The 18,920-nt window shown below is 37.1% G+C and overlaps 2 protein-coding genes across 2 annotated transcripts in view; one reads left to right on the forward strand and one right to left on the reverse strand.

Annotated features, from left to right (window-relative positions):
* Window positions 1-7,766, reverse strand: part of PLCZ1 (phospholipase C zeta 1) — a gene marked incomplete at its 5' end in the record, with an annotated part of 53,957 nt that extends 46,191 nt beyond the window's left edge. Inside the window, 2 exons of the mRNA XM_080575730.1 lie at window positions 3,820-4,054; window positions 7,602-7,766. Coding sequence (XP_080431856.1) covers window positions 3,820-4,054; window positions 7,602-7,766 — 400 coding nt within the window. The remainder of the gene's footprint in view (window positions 1-3,819; window positions 4,055-7,601) is intronic.
* An 18-nt stretch (window positions 7,767-7,784) lies between these two features.
* CAPZA3 (capping actin protein of muscle Z-line subunit alpha 3) lies at window positions 7,785-10,245 on the forward strand. The gene has a single exon (XM_080575457.1). The coding sequence runs from the start codon at window positions 8,174-8,176 to the stop codon at window positions 9,500-9,502; it is 1,329 nt and encodes a 442-aa protein (XP_080431583.1). The 5' UTR covers window positions 7,785-8,173; the 3' UTR covers window positions 9,503-10,245.
* The last annotated feature ends 8,675 nt before the right edge of the window (window positions 10,246-18,920 follow it).

Consider the following 18,920-nt stretch of genomic DNA (forward strand, 5'->3'; position numbering starts at 1 on the left):
ACGCCAGTCCAAGCCCCGAGCAGCCAGTTTCTTGAGGAGAATGTTGTGGGGAACGGTGTCAAAAGCCTTACTGAGGTCAAGGTAAACCACATCCACAGCCTTTCCCTCATCCACCAAGCGCGTCACTTGGTCATAGAAGGAGATCAGGTTCGTCAAGCAGGACCTGCCTTTCATAAACCCATGCTGACTGGGCCTGATCGCCTGCTTGCCCTGCAAGTGCCGCGTGATGACCCTCAAGATAATCTGCTCCATGAGCTTTCCTGGCACTGAGGTCAAACTGACAGGCCTATAGTTCCCCGGGTCTGCCCTCCGGCCCTTCTTATAGATGGGCGTCACATTGGCTAGCCGCCAGCCAACTGGGACCTCCCCCGATAGCCAGGACTGCTGATAAATGATGGAAAGCGGCTCGGCCAGCTCCTCCGCCAGTTCTTTCAGTACCCTCGGGTGGATCCCATCCGGCCCCATCGACTTGCGCACATCCAAGCTCCGTAGCAGGAATCCTTCAGTCAAAAATGCAAGCTTTAACACACACACACACAAATCTGTTAATGCAGTATTTTGCCATTAGAAATTTAAATTGTATAATAAAAATGGAAGAGCAATGTATTGCATGCTGTTCCTGAACTAAGTACAGTATCTTAAGAGAGACAATTTAGGGTTATGTCTCTTAATGATATTGAAAAGTCTTCTTTCTGTGGACACAAATGTTAAGGATGGACAAAATGTTATCAATGGATTTATCAATGTTGTGCACCTCTAGTCACTGCTTTTATGATTATCTTGACATACCAAAGTTACCAAGTTTATCAGGTAACAGTTGATGCTATTAGCAAACCAGTCAATCAAGTGTCAAAATCTGCTCTTTTCCCTTTCTGTAATATATAGGACAAGGCGGGCAGATGAATCTAACAGATCACCCTGATGAAGAATATTCTATATCAAATTCAGCATGACAGTTGCACAAAATGGTCTATCACAACACCATATGAATCAACTATCATGTCAATCATATCTGAAACTTTCCACTAAGTATGTTTGAGTAGGAGTATTTGTTCAGTCAAAGAAGCATGAACAATGCTCCTTTGGAGCATGAACAGCTATTATTTAATTCAGAGAGATTATTTCCAATTACAAGATAAACAATTTTCTCACAGATGAAGAAACAAACAAGAATTTGGCTTAGAGTCTTAAACCAGAAATTAAATAAAAACTATAGAAACTTTATTTGATATTTACAAGCATGTTTTGTAACTGAGTAAAGATTCTTGGTCCTTTAGCTTCTTTATAGCTATTAACTTTCCCATCAGAATAAATCATTCACAACAAAACAAAAAAAAAAACACTTTCAAATTGGTAGCTTTTTTTTGTAATTACTTGGGAAACACACTAGTTTTCAGAAAGACTAGGATACATTTAATAAAATTTGTTCTAATTTAAAAGGCAATTTCAGAAATAATAGTAAAAAGAATCAAAAGTTTTGTAGCTATTGTTGGACAGTGAGTGACTCATTGAAACACCTAATGCCTTCTGCTTTTTGTTGAACAAGTGATCCAGTTTCTTCTTTCCAAAACAGTGGGGATGGGAAGCATACATATTCCAGGGTTATCATCCCAAAAGGAAGATTTTTCTCCTTCTTGGGCTTATTACTAATTTTCCTTAACCAGTTACTGATCCCACCCAGTATCAAAGACTGGGAACCAAATGAAACCAATACAGCTAAACATCTGATAATCAACTTCCACCGAACAAAGTAACAGCTTCCAATAAAATGTACTTAGCTCTAATTTCCTTTTCTCAGCTTAGCTGCAAATTTTGTCTCTAGTTATGTTCAGGAAAACTCAGCAGAAATGCAACAGCACAACTTTAAGCAGACTTCAACAGTTGAAGTATATGCATATTATCAATTTAACGAATCACTCATCTCACAGTTCTTATGATTCAGATCATGATGCAAGATATTACTGAAATCTGGAAGAATCCAGCTCGAGCTTCAGATTTCAGGCTGAATTACCAGTGCTAGCTGCTTAGATAGCTTCCTTCTATTGCAACACAAGAAATGTCATGGATTCCCTGAGAAATACATGTGAAACAGCATGAAAAAACAACAACAACAACTATAAAACTGCTAGTCAGTGCTGGCAGTTTGCAAGGGAGAAATACAGAAAAGCTGTTTAGGCATACAGAAATGGTGTTAAGAAAGCCAAAGTTAAACTAGTTTTTGAAATTGTCATGGGAGAACAGTGGCAACATGGAGAATTTTTATTGCTGCATTTTCTGTGTTTTAAAAAGGAATATGTGGGCTTGGTGTTGAATGGGGCGGGCGGTTTATTGACAGCAAATGCAGATAGGGCTAGAGTACGCAATACTGTCTTTTTCTTTTCATCAACTAAGTGTAAGCTTTGTGCCTACAGACAGGGTTCAAGGAGAAAAGGAACTACAAGCAGTGGAAGGGGATAAAGTCAGAGATTACTGTAGACAGCTTGGCACATAAAAACCCATGGTACCAAAAGCAATGCATCTGAAGGTGCTGAGGCTGTTGGCTGTTATCATTGCAAGACCATTTTCTATTATCTTTGAAAGGTCATATTATCAGGGGAGACCACCATGACTGGAGAAAAACAAATGTTGCTCTCTTTCTCAAGAAGAGCGAGGACAACTCAAGGAACTACAGGTTGATCAGCCTAGCTTACATCCATGGAAAAACAATATTGCTCTTAGAAGCCATTTCTAGGCACATTAAGGAAACTGTGGATCTCTGTCCTTACGCAGTTTTAAGATTTGATTGAAAAGAGCCCTTGAACAGAAAGGTGTAACAGGTATCCTCCTGAGGTCCCTTTGTATCTGAACAATTTCATGACTGTGTGTTTAGAGACCTACCCTTATAAGCTGATTAGAGAACAAAACAGAAATAGCATTTCAGGTTGGGAGAACATAAATAATTAATGACAGCTTTAACCCCAATAACATGGCTAACGACACCGTTAGAAACATGATGGGACAGATAGATAATCAGGTTCCATGCTTGCCAAAAACGCGGATCCACTACATTTTGCAAGACTACTTTGATGCATTCCTGATATTCTTACTAATGATATCTAGCTGAGATCAAACCAGAGTGTAAGTGTCCACGGTTTTAGTCATACTCAATAAAGACAAAGAGATATAACCTTCTCAGTAGATATATCCTTAGAATTTGTTTTCCTCTTTTAAATCTCTGTATTAAATTACTTCCACAGTAACTTTCTGCCAGATAACACTCAAATGCAGACAGCTTGCTAACAAAACAAAATTTATATTAAAGTCCAAAACATATTTGTCTAATTATTTAAACAAAATGATTGTTGCTAAAGCTAAAAAATCAGTCTGACTTCCTAATAATGGTCATTTACAATACTCAGTGGGCATTAAAAAAATGAGTGCAGTAGATCAGCTCATCTACTCTATGAAAATTGTATTTTATTTGAAGCAAACAACATGTAGTTTTTGGACAAGTCTGTAGCAACAAGAAGTAGGAATGACTGAGTTGGTCAAGTGCTATTGCTGAGCAATATACTGTGTAAATTTATTGTGCTTTATTAATGATTTCTTGTTTTATCATATTTGTAATGTTTAAAGATCTAAATTGCAAATAACATTTTGTACATATGCTTATAAATGGTATACAACAGACATAATTATAATACTCTTGCTTACATTAGTTTTCTTTAAAATTTCCAATTTGTATAGTCAGATGAGTATTCAAGAATATAAACACAGTCACTGACAGAAGCACAAAAAAAAAAAAAAGAGCTATAAATCAAATGCTTAACCTATGCATACCTTCTTCAACAGGTTCATACTTCATAATGATTTCTAAGGCCCTTATTTCAGAATCTTCAGTCTGAAATTGTTCTTTTTTCAGAAATTCAATGAGCTCAGTGTCAGCTAGAATTTTGCGGTTTGGAGAGTAAGCACAGAAAAGTTCATGAAATTCAGTTCTGTGTACAATAGTTCGATAAATTGCCCTGAAATCTTCTATGTTAATAGTATGGACCTTCCGCTTGTCAACTGTTTTCTGAAGAAAAAAAAATCAAAACAGTCAATACAAAGATATAAAACAATACAAAGACGCACATAAAAAGTCTATTATAACACTATAAGAACTAGAAAAATAGAGAAAGCTTAAGGCAACAGTGACTGCGGTACATTATCAAATGATATTTTCCTTCAATATGCAAGATTTAGATTTGACTTTCTGTGTTAGATGTATTTTATACACATTAAAAAATACCATATGACATAGTTGGCATCTAAGTAATCAAAGTACATTAATATATAACCCATGCAGTATTAAGACATTATATAAAACTGCACTAAAATGCTATGCAGTACAGTAAATCTTCAGCATAAAGTTATCAAGTGGAAAATATGTTTAATATAATACCTCTTCAACAGCAATTTAAACCATATTGTAAGTATAATCCTTTAAATTTACATACAACATGCAGCAAGTTGTAATCTGAAAAATGAAATAAGGATGAGCAAATTTTCATGAGATCAAAGTCTTTTAGTATGTCAAATAAGAAAGATTGTATAAGTTTGGAGCAATTATACTTTATAATAACCTATGACATTGTGTTCTATTCTTAACTAGACAGAATATTTAACTCAGATTAATTATTCACACTTTTAGAATTCTTAAACTGTAAACTTGTTTTCATAAATAGAGCTTACAAAACGTTAGCACATTAATTAATTTCAGTGCTTCAGTATAAAAGCCACTAGAAAAATCAAAAGGGCAAAAGAAGTTGAGTAGAATAATATTTTTTTACCATTTCTGCTATTAACATTTCTCTCAGGCTTAACAATGTTGTCTACCCTTTAAATTTTGTAAATATGTAACTGTGCATATGAAATACAGATGTTTCCAGTAGTTTAGCTTGTATTGGTCTTGAAAGTTTTTACATTAAGACAAACTTCAGAAATTTCACAAAATTCACAAAAATGGTCACAAAAATCATACCCAAATGGTAATTAATTGCCCCATTGATTACCTCCATAAGCTAATCAACATTCATAATTGTTGGCTCCTTAAACTAAGACTAACAAGGAGGCTGGATTTCAGTACCTAATAACATGGCACCTACTATGGTTAGCAGAGCTTCCCCAGAAGTGTGCATAAGCATAAAATGCCTTACTTGAGTTCTGTCTGCTCTTTGATTAAGAGTTCTGATTACCACTGAATTAGATTAATTTTGAAGAGACACCATAAAAACTAAAGGATGAATGTTACATTACTAGATTCTGTCTATGCAGTACAGCACCCACTGTACTTGTCTGAACAAGTACAACAATAAGCAAGAATACATTAGATAACCAATACAAGCACATAAGATTATTATTATTTTTTTTAATTACATATCAGTAGTGAAGTATTTGCTTTGAGTTTGTGGAAGAGAACAATCGCTTCTAATGAAACGGAAGAAAGATAATAATTCACTACAAATGCTAATAATACACTTTTCATTACTGAATGGAAAATCTCACATCTCAGGTTGATATCATGGATCTGTTTTTGAATATCTTTAAGAAAACTGGAAATTTACTAATAACTGTTAAATAAAAAAAAAGAAAACATCAACTCATTTTAGAATTAAGCAACTTATCAGGACTCAGGAGACCTTCTCTTAGGTACTGGCACAAAATGAAGCTGGCTAAAAAAAATAAATTTTCTATTTTATTGTATTTTTCTGAAACATAGACAATAATACTAAGCAGGGGTGCTTTTGAAATTGAAGTTATGAAAATCACTTCAAAATATTAAAAAAAAAAGATTGTTATAAAAAAAGTTGTTGTTTTTATTCTTATTTTTGTTGGGTTTATTGTTCTTATTTTTATTAATGCGTATCAAATCTTTGCTATCCAGAAAAACAAGTATCTTGACACAGACTTAGTTCTGAAAACTATAATAAAATTTATTATTCCTTAAAAATCTTTATGTTCATAATTGTGATATTGCCAATGGAGCACTACAGTAAAATAAATTTAACGAGAATAAAACAACAACAGCAGCAACAAAAGCAGATTACTTTTTAAAAACTATGCTTCTTATAAAATGGATTTTTTTTCATGTATAACCATTTGATTAATTACAAATGTATAGCTACTGACAGCGATGGCAGTAAAATATCCTTCCAGATTGCTTTGAATTTTACATACTATTATACTGATGGGTAATTTCAGCACCAAAACTATTGTCAATACTCTTAATTCTGAAAAAGCAAAGAAAACATGGCTGCACTGCTAAGAACAACTATATCAGACTGTATATTATCATATTGACTTTCAAGTTCGACTGTTTCAAGTTTAACAAGTTCAATCAGACTTGTTCCATACAGGTCATTTCCTCAATTATTCTCTTTACTTGCAATTGATCAACTCTCTTAAATTTCTATCAGAAAGTGAAGTAGGTGGAAAATAAAAGACAACAATGAAAAATAGTTTCAAGTTCTCATGAGATTGTCAAGGTTAGCAATTCTCCCAGTGCCATGCAAATTCAAAAATTGTGGGCACAACCCCCATGTTTACCAAGGATCGCGCTCACACTGCTTTTACCTTGGCTAGACAAGGCAGAGAACAATGACACAACAGGATAAAATGAGAAAATCCTAGTGCTTTCCTGCTGCCTGCCTGCCTATCAGCATGACATGACCTAAAAGTTTGGGACTGTCCAGAGCTAGTTCTCCTCTTTCAAATCTGGACAGAATTTGCCAACCAATTTACAAAATTGTCACATAGAAATTACAGATATATATGTAACCATTTAGTTTCATTTCTTTAGGAAAACACCTTTACCAAACCTTTTGGTTAAAAAATGAGCTAAAAAGAAAATTCATACATCTTTTGAGTAATCTTTTGAGTAATTACTAGAGCAGACCTGAAGAACATGAATCCTCAATATGTCAAAGACACAAATGTAGCCTTCATAGAAAACTCTTTAAATGTTGCTGTATTTTAAGTCCACATCCTTCCCCCAGGGTTAGAGTGCAATGGATGGATGGGACATCCAGGCACACCTCTTACATACTTCACAAGAGAGGTATGGTGGAATTGAATAAGAAAGTGTGCTGGAGCTATGTCAACTTGAAGCTGGAACAGATCAGACATCTCCATTTTGTTGTTCTGGCAAGAGGATTGTTAAGAAGTCACTCTAATGGCTCTGACCAGCATCAGACAGGCACTGCTGGGCTCATTAGCTTGATCACAAAAGCAGCCACATAGGATGAAGCCAGAATATTTACATTTTCCTCCAGTGAGGCCTAGTTACAGAACAGTTGGTTACCAAGACTTACATATTTTTTATCACTCAACACTACTTTGGTGTGGTGAAGCACTGGTAGTAATGCAACCACTCAGTTATCTGTTTTACACAGAAACAAAAGAGCTGGATGTGGCAAATTATTTGCTGATTTTGCACACACCCTACTACCATACCAACATGAAATTCACTTCTTGAAACGCTAATTTAAAAAAAAAAAAAAAAAAGGAGATAAGCAAATATAAGGCCCTTGTGTAACTGGCCTTCTAAATTTATTTATTTTCTAAATCTACATATTCCTCACCTTGAAAACATGTTTCACATGAGCAACATCAAAAGTGACATGCAGTTTTTCAAGCAGCTTCATTGTGCTGTCTAAATCAATCTTCCCATTCATGAACTCATCCTGAATGATGTTCAAAAACCATGTACAAGAGATCACATTAAGGAAACATCTGCCCCATGTCATTGTCTCTTAGTGGGGGGGGCAGGGTTAGAGGTTTAAATATTTGAACCTAAAAAGCTTGCATATTTTTCTTCTCATACTCAAACCTCCTTTTTTTCTGATTTCTGATAGCAGGTCATGGGGTGTGCAGAAACACATTGCTCCACACCCAGAGACCCTGAGGAGTAAGAGTGACAGAAAAGAGCCAAAGAAAGTCACAGGGAGGGTACGCAGGAAAACGAAAGGTAGTCAGGGTGAAGAAAGGGCTGTAGTGAGAGAAAGGAAACGTGGGGAGGCCAAAGGGATCAAGCTGCCATAGGGGACAGTTGGAAGAGGGGTGTCCACAACAAGCAGCAGTGCCTCGAGGGCGCCTGGCACCCTGCCCACCCAACAGGCCTAACCGGCCCCAGCTGAACCTCCTCTGGTCCCATATGGGCTTAGGGTGGGCCTGGGCCTTGGGGCAGGCATGGGCAGAGGGAGGTTACATAATGGCAGCTGTCACAAGGAAGAGCAAGGAGAGGAGGAGGATATCTGTTCTCCTCCATGGCAGCTCCACATTGCCTGCTCTGGTCTCTTCACTCCAGTGGTGTTGGCAGCGTTTGGTAGAACATCACTTCGGCTTGCTCCAGCTCCCAGCAGGCCCCTTTCCCCTCCCTCGCACCCCTCTGCCCCTGCTGGGGCCCCCAGCACCCTCCCTGCGCTGTCCCCAGACTGAGCCCCCTGCTTGGGCTGGCCCCGGGTGCTGCTGTGAGGTCACAAACTGCGGGGCCCTGGAGCAGGGCCCTGCCCACCGCTGCTCCCCACACCCCACCATCTTGTGGTTTTGCCCTCAGGCTCCCTGTGCCCCCTTCCCTCACCAGTGGTGCCCTGACCTTTGCTTGGCCAGGACTCCCAGCATGAGCGTGAAGCAGGGTGAGCCGGAGAAGGTGTCCCTCATTTGCAGACTGCTGCACCAGTCCCCTCCTGGGGAGTTTGGGCAGGTTGTCCAAGACCTCTATGCTCTGGTCAAAGATGATGAGCTGGTGAGGCAGGAGGCTACCCATGCTGGTGCCCATCACAACAAGAAAAACTTCACCCCTGTCCAAGTAAATGGGAGCACTGTGCTATTGACCCACTACAATGATTTAGGGGGAAACCGCTTCTTTTACCCCCAAGACAAATTCTCTTTTGAGTTTGACCATTTGAGTGGAATAACCAGCAAAACCTATTTGCACAGCGTGATGTTAGATGAGGAGGAGCTGTGGAGAGGAGCCCTCCACAAGGGATTGAACACCTATGTGAACTGCTACTTTCCAGCAGGGAACTGCTGCGTGTTCAAAAAATCCCTGGGCAAAAGGCAGATGTTTGTGTCCTGCATTGAGGCTCATGAGTACCAGCCCTTAAAACACTGGAACAGCCTTTGGAAGTCTGACTGGACTTTTGCCCTGACTCCAATTATGACTCGGGTTACAGGGGTATTTCTTCTCCAGTTACACTACTTCAAAGATGCTAACCTCCATGGTACCATCAGAAAGTCTGTAAGTGCGTCTCTGCATGTGATAGACCGAAATCAGTTTGTCTCAGATTTTGTGAAGTTCGTGAAAACTGAAGATGACAAGATTCATACTGCTATTCTGCAAAACATTCAGGCCTTGTCAGAGGATATGTGGAGGAAAGATCTGCGAAGGAAACTCCCTGTTACTCGTACTTTTATGAACTGGAATGAGCTGTTGAAAAATTATCATCGAAAGACCAATGTCTCCAATAAAGTACCTGCATAATTACCGAATTGCACTGTACGATACAGTGGCATAAATAAATAGAGAAGGACGAAACAGAATTGTTATGTAGTTGATCTATTTCTAGATCGCTCAGGAGTGCAGAAGCTGTCATCAGTCAATTACCACTTTGAAAATCGTTTGCTGTTTTTTTTTGTTGCCTTTTTTTTTTTTTTTTAACTTTCCTGTACTTTTTAACTGCTTCTAGAGGTACTAGCAATGGTCACTGTCAAAGGCAGTACACTGCTACCGGTGAGCCAGCAAGCAAACTGTTACTGTCCCTTGTAATTTTCTTCAATATTGTATGTACTTAACCTCATACTATTTGTAGCATCTCTTATAAGGAAATTGGTAAGGTAGGCTGGCAAAGATATGGAGGTGCTATTACTAGATTTTTTTTAGTGATATTGAAGCCCAGGAAATTCAGCCTTCAAGCTTTACTTGTGCATACCTCTCTGTATGCACGAGACATCCCTAAAAAAGTAACATGAACAAAGAGAGATCAGTATATAGGAGGAATAAATTTCTTGTAGCTAGCACAGAAAATACGGGACTGAATTAGGAATGTGTGCTGGGTGTTGCCTATCAGTCATCACACAATAAAGAAAGCAATGCTACTTCTCCCAGTTTTCAAGCAAGTTTTCAAGTGTTTATTACAAATTGCAAAGGAGTGTGATCCACTGCCATTTTTTCTAGTATGAAACAGTAAAATACATCCATGTATTGCTACTATGGTGGTATTCAGACAACCAGTTAATCCTGTTCTGCAAAAGTGGCTATAAAGATATAAAAGTTTTTACCTAGAAAAGTTAGAGCTGTAGTAAAAAAAAAAAAACAATGGGGGGGAGGGGGGGGTTGAGGGGAGGAGGGGCAGGGCAGAGTAAGAAGGACAGCGTGGAAAGTGCAGGAGAGGACCAGAAACTGTATGGGAACCTTCAGCATTATGCAGATGTATCGGGGCTATCTCCTCAACAGCTACTTCAGATGACAAAAGTGGCAACAGCACATAAGAGATAACTTCAAAATCAGCAGCAAAGCTAAGTATACTGGGCATTTATGTTACATCAGCTAGTTTATTATATTTTGTGTGTGAATATAATGAGTTTCACAACCACATATTCTAGCAGTATTTTGTCTTATTTTCAAGCTCTGACAGTGATACTTTGCTAACGTTTATTTCAATAAATTGCCTACTGCTTGCTGTTGTCTGTAAACATACCTTTTAATTAGTTCTATTAGAAACAAAGTTTGATTTGAAGCAGTATTGTAAACACTCAACTTTCTAAAAATATTGAAGTGAATATTTAAGCAATGTTCTTACAAATATTGTTGTTTTTAATGTAAGCATAAGATTTTGCTTTTGCTCATAACAGCTAGTGGCAATTATGTTATCATGTGGGTTGAGCATGCTCATTTGTAAATACTGATTAGTGGCATTATAGCTTCAGTGCTGACTGGCCATGATTGTTTTCATTGTCTTTGTTTTAACATGTGGTAAAAACTATGCATTATTATGTTATGGTTTGGGGGATAAGCAACATACTGTGGAAACGCTATCTTCAGCTTCTTTGATGTGAAATAAAGATTTGCATCTGTACTCATACCTGATTTAGGAGGTTCCTTATTGTACACATCAGGATATGATAATTAATTACCCAGAAAAAAAAAATGTCTAATATAAAAACTATCATTCTACATAATTCTGTATTGATGATAAAGTCATACGCTCAATTTTTATTTATAAGCATACTTATTTATAAAGCCTTATGGCAGAAGGAGAGGTTGTAGTGTTGTCAATATTTGAATGTAACTGAAAAAAATAGAAGTTGCATTTATTTATACACTGATTTTCTTTAGATTTCCATTGGCTAGAGTACATTTTTCATCTGATTGTTTATCTTTATGGTCATTCAAAACAAAGATCCTGGGAGTTTATGCTAATTCTTTTGCAGAAAGGCACTCATCATGCAGGGTTTCCTTCCCACAAGCAAAAAGCAGACAGCTGCCCTTGTAACGATGTCCCTTGACAATACCTCTTACAGATGCCCATTTGCTAGAGAATCTGCACCATGTACTTGAAGAGGGAGAAGGATGGAGCATGGAGACCATTCCCTGTGTTCCTTTGATTCTTCACAGAAAGCTACATTACCTATGGGTCATTCTCTCTTCACCCCACAGCTGCTACTGAGATCTATCCAACATCAATCCAGCTCTTTTAATGTCCATGTTGCTGCTAGAGACTATTCAATGAGCAAGCAGCTGTCTTTACATGGTAATTATTTGAATATGTGATTATTTCTTTATTGAAAATTAGAGTAATTTTATTAAAAATATTATACAACCCAGGGCTGCTATAAAGAAGATGGCCTGTTGTTAGTGTAGTTCATGTATGCAGTACAGAACAAGGGATGAATTTTTGACATAAATTCAAGTGCAAACAGAAATGGGGACATAGCACTAGAAATTCTGAATTGTGAAAAAAGCACTTTGACTTAAACACAAATAATGAGCATATACTAACAACAAGGAAACATGGAAAAGACTAAATAAATAAAGGACTTTCAGATAGATACTCGGTTTCAACATCTATTCCACCATGTCAATCCCTTGTCAGATGCAAGCCTATGATATTTTGCGATACACTGTTCTGTAGAATTAAATTCTTTCTTTAGAATGCAGTTTCCATAGGGCAAAACTGTAGCAAAGAGTGCAAGAATAAAAACATTTAACAGTGAAGGATTGGGTAGTTTTCCTGTCTTCCCTATCAGTCTACCTTTTCTGAACTTTCCATTTTCCCTCAGTTTCCTTTCCAACTAAAAGAGGCAATCTATGACATCAAAATCTGCAACAAAAGCTGCTCAGAGGGTCAGTTTGGGCAGAGTAAAGGTTCTGATGTGGCTGAAAATGCAAGCCTATGAAATGAATCCAGAAAAGGTAATTGCAATACAGGCTTTGTCAGTTTTCCCTCTACATTCTTCAAAATGGTCCTTTTTATTCTTTGGCTAAGTTTAAACATGGGGAGGAATAAATATTATGAGAAGAAAGCTAATGTGTATAACTCCATTGAAAAATTTAATGAACTTCTTTGTATATGCTTTTGTGACTGAGTATGTTTGAGATCCAGCTGCAGCTTCTTATGCTTTTGCTCCTATTGGATTTTGTTGTTGTTTTTGTAAAAAGAATACATTCCAGCTGACATTGTCTTTATTTGTAAAATCTCCCTCCTTTTCTGTCTGCTGCTAAGAAAACCATTCACAATCATATACTACCTGTGAATCCTTTTTATTGGCATCAGTACTCTGTTTTGTGTTTGTTGGTTTGTTTTTTAGGAAAAAAGGTAGACTGATAGGGATTGACTTAGAAAAAAATTTAATTGTCAAACTGTAACTTACTACAACTTTCTATTGCAGCCAGGAGTATAGAATATCCAGAATTGGAGCAATATCTACCTATTTACAAGCGTAACTGCCTACCACTAAAAATTTGTTTTGTGCCTGTAAAAATAGATTATCAGCAGGTATCTTTCTGTAATGTACTGCTTTCTCCTTCAGCTTATCTCTGTTTGTAACTGAGTGGCCATGGTTATTTCTGTCAAAGGAGATAATCACCTATTCTATCAGTTCAGAACATTTACACGAAGAGATGCAATTTTCTTTCAAAATAAAATGTGAATTTTATTTAAACTCTGTTCTTCCATTTACATGCTTGCAGTCTCATTGGAATCATAAAGTTGGTACAAATGTACCTGAGCCAAATTGGCTCAAGTTTTTGATTTCTGAAAAACATTGAGCATCTACCATTAACTGTTGCTGCAAAGAAAATTATCATTTTTATTACATCAGTAACATTACAGCTTAGCTTGGACTTCATTATCGGCTTCCAGCTGCATTAAAATTGGAAGAAAATCAACACTTAATATTAGTATTTGGATTGAATATTTAATGTTCCCATTATAAAGTTTGCTTCATGTTTTGCTGGAAATGCAGCAGGTAGAAAACGTATAAAAATGAGGACGCTTAGCAAATCAAGTTTTATCATTTCATTTTCAAATAGTTGTGTTGAATTAAAACCAACATTCTATTTTTGGAATAGATAGAAAAATCTTGAACAGGCACTAAAGATTCATGTTATGTGTTGGCACTGGGGCTGCAGAAAACAAGAAACAAGGCCTAACAATACTCCTTGTATGGATCACTGGAAGAAATTCATGTTTTTTCCCTTGCAGTCTCTAAAAATGGCATTAATTGTTTCTTCACCTCATTCACGGAATGAATGTGACCATATTGAAAAAAGAAAAAAAAAAAAAGAAAAAAAAACCAGCTACTTATATGTTCTCCAGGATGAAGAAAAAAAAAACAGCTACTTATATGTTCTCCAGGATGTAGTCTGTATGCAAAACTCAGCTGTGTTCCCTACTCCCTGATATCAAGTTGTGAAGGAAAAGCATAGTTATAAGATGATTTTGAAGCAGAGAAAATAAAAGTGAAACACAATGAATGTGCTGCCAAGTGTCTCCCTCTCTCTCTTACTGACTTCAAATAATCAACACATTAATGTTCCATTTAGAGTAAGACTAATTCAAGGACTGTTTTCTTTTCTACGGTAAGAATGGTTTAACATGTTCAACAAATATGAAAAAGCATATTTATTATATTCCAAGTGCAAGTTTTTTCCCAAGTCTGTAAAGTCTGTATGTCAGTATGCCACTGTTACACAAATAGTGGATTTTATAATTAATTTATAGCAAGATTTGGGGTTCTTAAATGTGTAGAGTGCTTTCAAAATATCAGTATTTCAAAAATGAAGTGTTATTCATAGCATAATATCTTGCAGTTTTCCACAGTTAAAAGAAGTATTTGTCCTAGTAAGCCTTTGGAATTGCAGCCATACTAAATTGAAGGAGTAAGAGACCCAATAAAAATAAAAACAGATGGCCCATATTATATCTAGCAATTTATGTAGCACATTATTTTTTAATGGAACAGGAACTACCATACATCCTTAAATTCATACCCAGAAAAATCCTGGGATTGTGGGATCTTAGTAACAGGACCTGTTTGTTCTGTTTTATTTTATTTTGTTTTATCATTCATAAAGCGCATTTGGACCATTGTCTTTCCTTCCATAACTTTTGGGCAAGTCACACGGATCTAGATTCCTAGAGATTTCACATCTGGTATATGTGATTCTTTCTGTGCTCAGGAAAGCTAACAGCTCTCCCTGATCTTGTTTATGCCCCATAAGAATGCATTAAAGTGACGAATAAATAATACGATAGATGGCTTCTAATATCTAATGTAGGAAGTAATTTCATTAAATGTGATATATGTACAACGTAACCACGATCACAAATGAAGTTCATCCATAGTCAATGCAAGATTGTTTCACAAAAGGAGAAAGCATTAAGGAACAGGAGATTTTCAGATGATTAGGTGATCTATAAGGTCCCTTCCAACCCAAACCATATGATTCTCTAATTTTTCTGTTCTGATTGATTGAAACTTAGAATTATGAACCTGCATCCTCGAGCAGACGACTGTGTTCTTGTGTATGACATCCCTCTTTACCAGTAAAGCTTCACAATCTGCCTACATAGACCACAGATCAGTGCACCAGCCCTTGCAAGCCTACAGCTACTTAGGTACGCTCATCTCAAGTTTCACTGGCTGCAGGGAGCTCATGTTTCAGGTAGCAACAACCCTTGGGGGCAGACTGGTGGTAAAGCAAGGGATCAGAAGCCCCTTATTTATTCACACATTGTTTATTCTTAGACGCATATTCTTTATTCTTAAACACAAAAAATGTAGAAGCCTCGGGAAAACAAGATCTTGAGCACAGTGCTGCTTATGTAATTTCACTGTTATCTGACTTCTGTCCATATGTGACAGCTCTTCCTTTTTTATTTTTTTTTCTTTTTACTTCTCAAACTTTACTCCATACTTTGTTTACCTGTGTGCCACAAGGCGTAGAAAAGATTTAGATTCTAGTGTCACAACCTCTTTGAGTTTCAAATATAGCCAGCTAAGGCAAATTTGTAAGAGACAAAAATGGAGCAGAGACCAAAACAAGAAGCTCCAGTCTTCCTGGGAATGTGAACGTGTAGAAAACCTGCTTGAATGTTTGCCTGCTTCACTTGAATGCCTTTTAGAGCTCAGGCCAATCAGGCCTTCTGAGAAGAATATCATGCCTCTTTTCTCCTCAGATACCCACAGCCATTTTCGCACAGATGGTTACTTTTCTGAAGGGCAAAGATGGCTTCTGCCTTCTTCCCCTTTCTTCCTTCCCTCCTTCTATCACAACATCCAGGCAGGTGGAGAGAAAGGGATTCTGGCCACTCGTTTCATCTCTCAGTGTGGAAAAGAAATAAAATTCCAGACAGTCCAGACATCATCCCTGACCACTGAAAGGAAGATGGGATTTTTTACAGGCTCTTTGTGCCTGCAAGATGGAGAAGCAATCCCTGTCTAAAAGAAAGAGTAAGGCATATCAGTAAGTCAGAAGGGAGTGAGGAAGGAGAGGCAGAAGTGGCATAAAACTGTGTAGGGAGTGGAAAGCTGGAACGAAATTATCTATGCAATGGTGATGGTACTACAGTTTGAGAACAAAATGAATTGTATCAGCCAAATATTGGGCTGATACAATATTCAGAGCTGCTACTTCATTCAGAGGGGCAAAATCTTTCTCCACAAACCTGTGAAGAGGGACAGCCCTGGTTATCGTAGAAATATATTTGCAGTATGTATGGAGAGTTCAATTAACAAAGGTTCCAGTTTTGAATTATTTTACTTCTCTTTTTATGTGATGTGGGAAGTATTGGTGTTTTCCACAGAAAATCCTTTAAGGTCAGTTTATGATTCTAGGAGTAAATCATTACATTTTGATTGCTCTCAGGGGGTTTCTTATAGCTTCTGAGATGTAGTCTGTCCATTGAGGAATTAGACTTTTACTGAAAGGCATTGTGTAGGCTATATTAAGGCCTATATGCACAAAGAAGATGAAAATTTGGCTAGAGACTGTCCCAGTGGCACATTCTGACATCAGTCCTCCAGTCATTCTGCCTGGGCACGTGGTGGGCTCCTCATTTGCTATGGTTCATCTTTTTGCCCACAAGCCCACGTTTCTTTCCCTTGACTACAAAAGTCCATGTGTAGTTTCAGGTTCTGTGCTGACAGAAGGTTGGGACAGGGCTGCAGAATGCACCCAGATCTGGAAATTCACTCATTGATATCCTCAAAGCGTTAAGAAAAGCATTTATTCACTGTTCAAGACACTTCTCATTGAGTGGACAGCTCAACAGCTAAGCCTTCCAGAGAACACCTTCAGTAGAAAGCACTGTGTTTCAGTAAATGCCTTTAGTTTCAGACAGAAATACTTTTTGTCTGGAATGAGATATTCAAAAGGAAACTGGAGTTGTATGAAATATTAGACATTTATTTGTTTTTCCCTTTCAGTTTGTTTTTCCCTTGCACTGAAGATACCATTAAGAGAATGTCCTCTGAGAAGATCACCCCTCCTAAGTCAGACTCAGAGAGTTAGAAACAGAAACTCTTGTATATGCCTTTAACTGCTGTTTTGTCCTGTATGTAACGTGAAGTAATTAGGACTCCACTGATCTTGAAGAAAGTGCCACAGACAACTTACCTTTAAAAATGGATATATTGCAAGTCAGTTTCCTTACAGCATTTTTTCTTGCTTTATAGTATTCAACAGGTAAGAAAAAGCTTTTATTTTTTTCTTTGTAATGCATATGAGATCATATCTTTTTCAAATCCCTGTGATTATGGAATTACTCATTTCTAAGCAAAACATTTTTGCCAGTTCACTGAAGATAACATTAATTTTACTTAAGAACTGTATTTCATACAAGACTTCCCATTTGCAACTTACTTTTAATTATATCTTCATTAGAGACAGATATGAGAAGCTCAGTTTATTTCAAGCATTTATTATTCATTGTTATATTGTTAATGAGTTAATGCCTGAAGTGCATCCACACTAAAAAGTCACCTTCTTGTTCATTGGTTTTGCATGTGCATAATATAAATGTGATTCCTTAAGGTATATAGATTCAATACTGTTGCATTCCTTATACAGCGTCTGCATGCAAATTTATTCTGTTGTTCTTTCTCAAATAATTAGCATTATCTGCTAATATATTACTGATTAGACCAATTCCTCTAGTAATTGTAATCGAGTGTGCAGTATGTATTCAATAAGCATCTATAGTTCCATTCTTTCTTTCCCCATCAGAAGGTCATTTTGAAGACACATCGACAGCATGCTTCCTGTGGTCTGTAAGCCCTGCAAAAGACAAGCTGTTATTTCAGCCTCTGGGCTGTAGTTCCATATGCCTAAATCCATTACAAAACACGGATTTAGCTGAAGCCAATGAAAAGCGTAATTAACATTTTTTTATTCTGTGTGCAATAATTTATTTTCCTTTATCAAAGTTACATAGGCTGCCAAATGTGTGATACAGATTATGGGACAAACTGTGGTTAAAATGCAGAGTTTTTTCAAAACAATATGTTATGTCCTGTGAAGTATTCATGGAAAGAAGGAGAAGATTAAAATGCATAGACTCTATTTTACCTTCAGCTGTTTTCTGCTCCTCTATTTAAGTCCCAGTTCAACAAAGTAGTTAATTGTAATTATTTGATTAATTATAATCATTTGACTATTTTCACTGGGAGGAAAAGTATGATAGAGGTACTATGATGCTAAAGCTGTTTAAATTGTTTCACACAGACCTGAAGAACCCGATACAGAGCGCACAGATAGCAGCAGAAAGTTTTCCTTCAATGGTCATGAGCTTTAGATTGGCCTGGAAAAAGTTCCTAGACAGACTTCCAGTCCTTTGCTCCAGCCTATCTTATAAATTTACATTATCCTGCTCCATTTTGTTGTCTGATGTTATGAAACATGTTGATTACAAAACAACTCATTTTCTTTAAATTAATATATTTTACTCCCCCTTGCTAACTGTAATGCCTTTTAATTCCTCATATTTATTTATTTTTTCTTCTTAGTGTAGCCAGGTTTGACCAAGTTAGGTTTGACCATATGTATAAAGATGGTACTTCAGCCCTTTGCAAGCTCTACTGCCTGGCATGGATTTCACAGCTGTGAACACAGCAGCAGGGAACAACTACACTGACCTACAGAAAGAGATGCAGGAGGGAGCCTCTGCCTCTCTACAGAGTTTGTCTACGTTCTTGCAGGCCTAAGCATTGCAGTGATATGAGATGGAAATTCACAACTCCACTTTTGAAAGCTACGATCTTGCCCTTTGAGAAGGCAAAAATGGCTGTTCTTTAATATTGGTTTATTTTTCTTTTAGCAGAGCAGCAATGCCACAAACCAGTTTCTATGTAGCAGTCTAATAGCTGTAAGATTTACTCAGAAGACGAGAGAGTGCTCA

The sequence above is a fragment of the Anser brachyrhynchus genome, assembly GCF_964034855.1.
Source record: "Anser brachyrhynchus genome assembly, chromosome: 1".
Lineage (NCBI taxonomy): Eukaryota > Metazoa > Chordata > Aves > Anseriformes > Anatidae > Anser > Anser brachyrhynchus.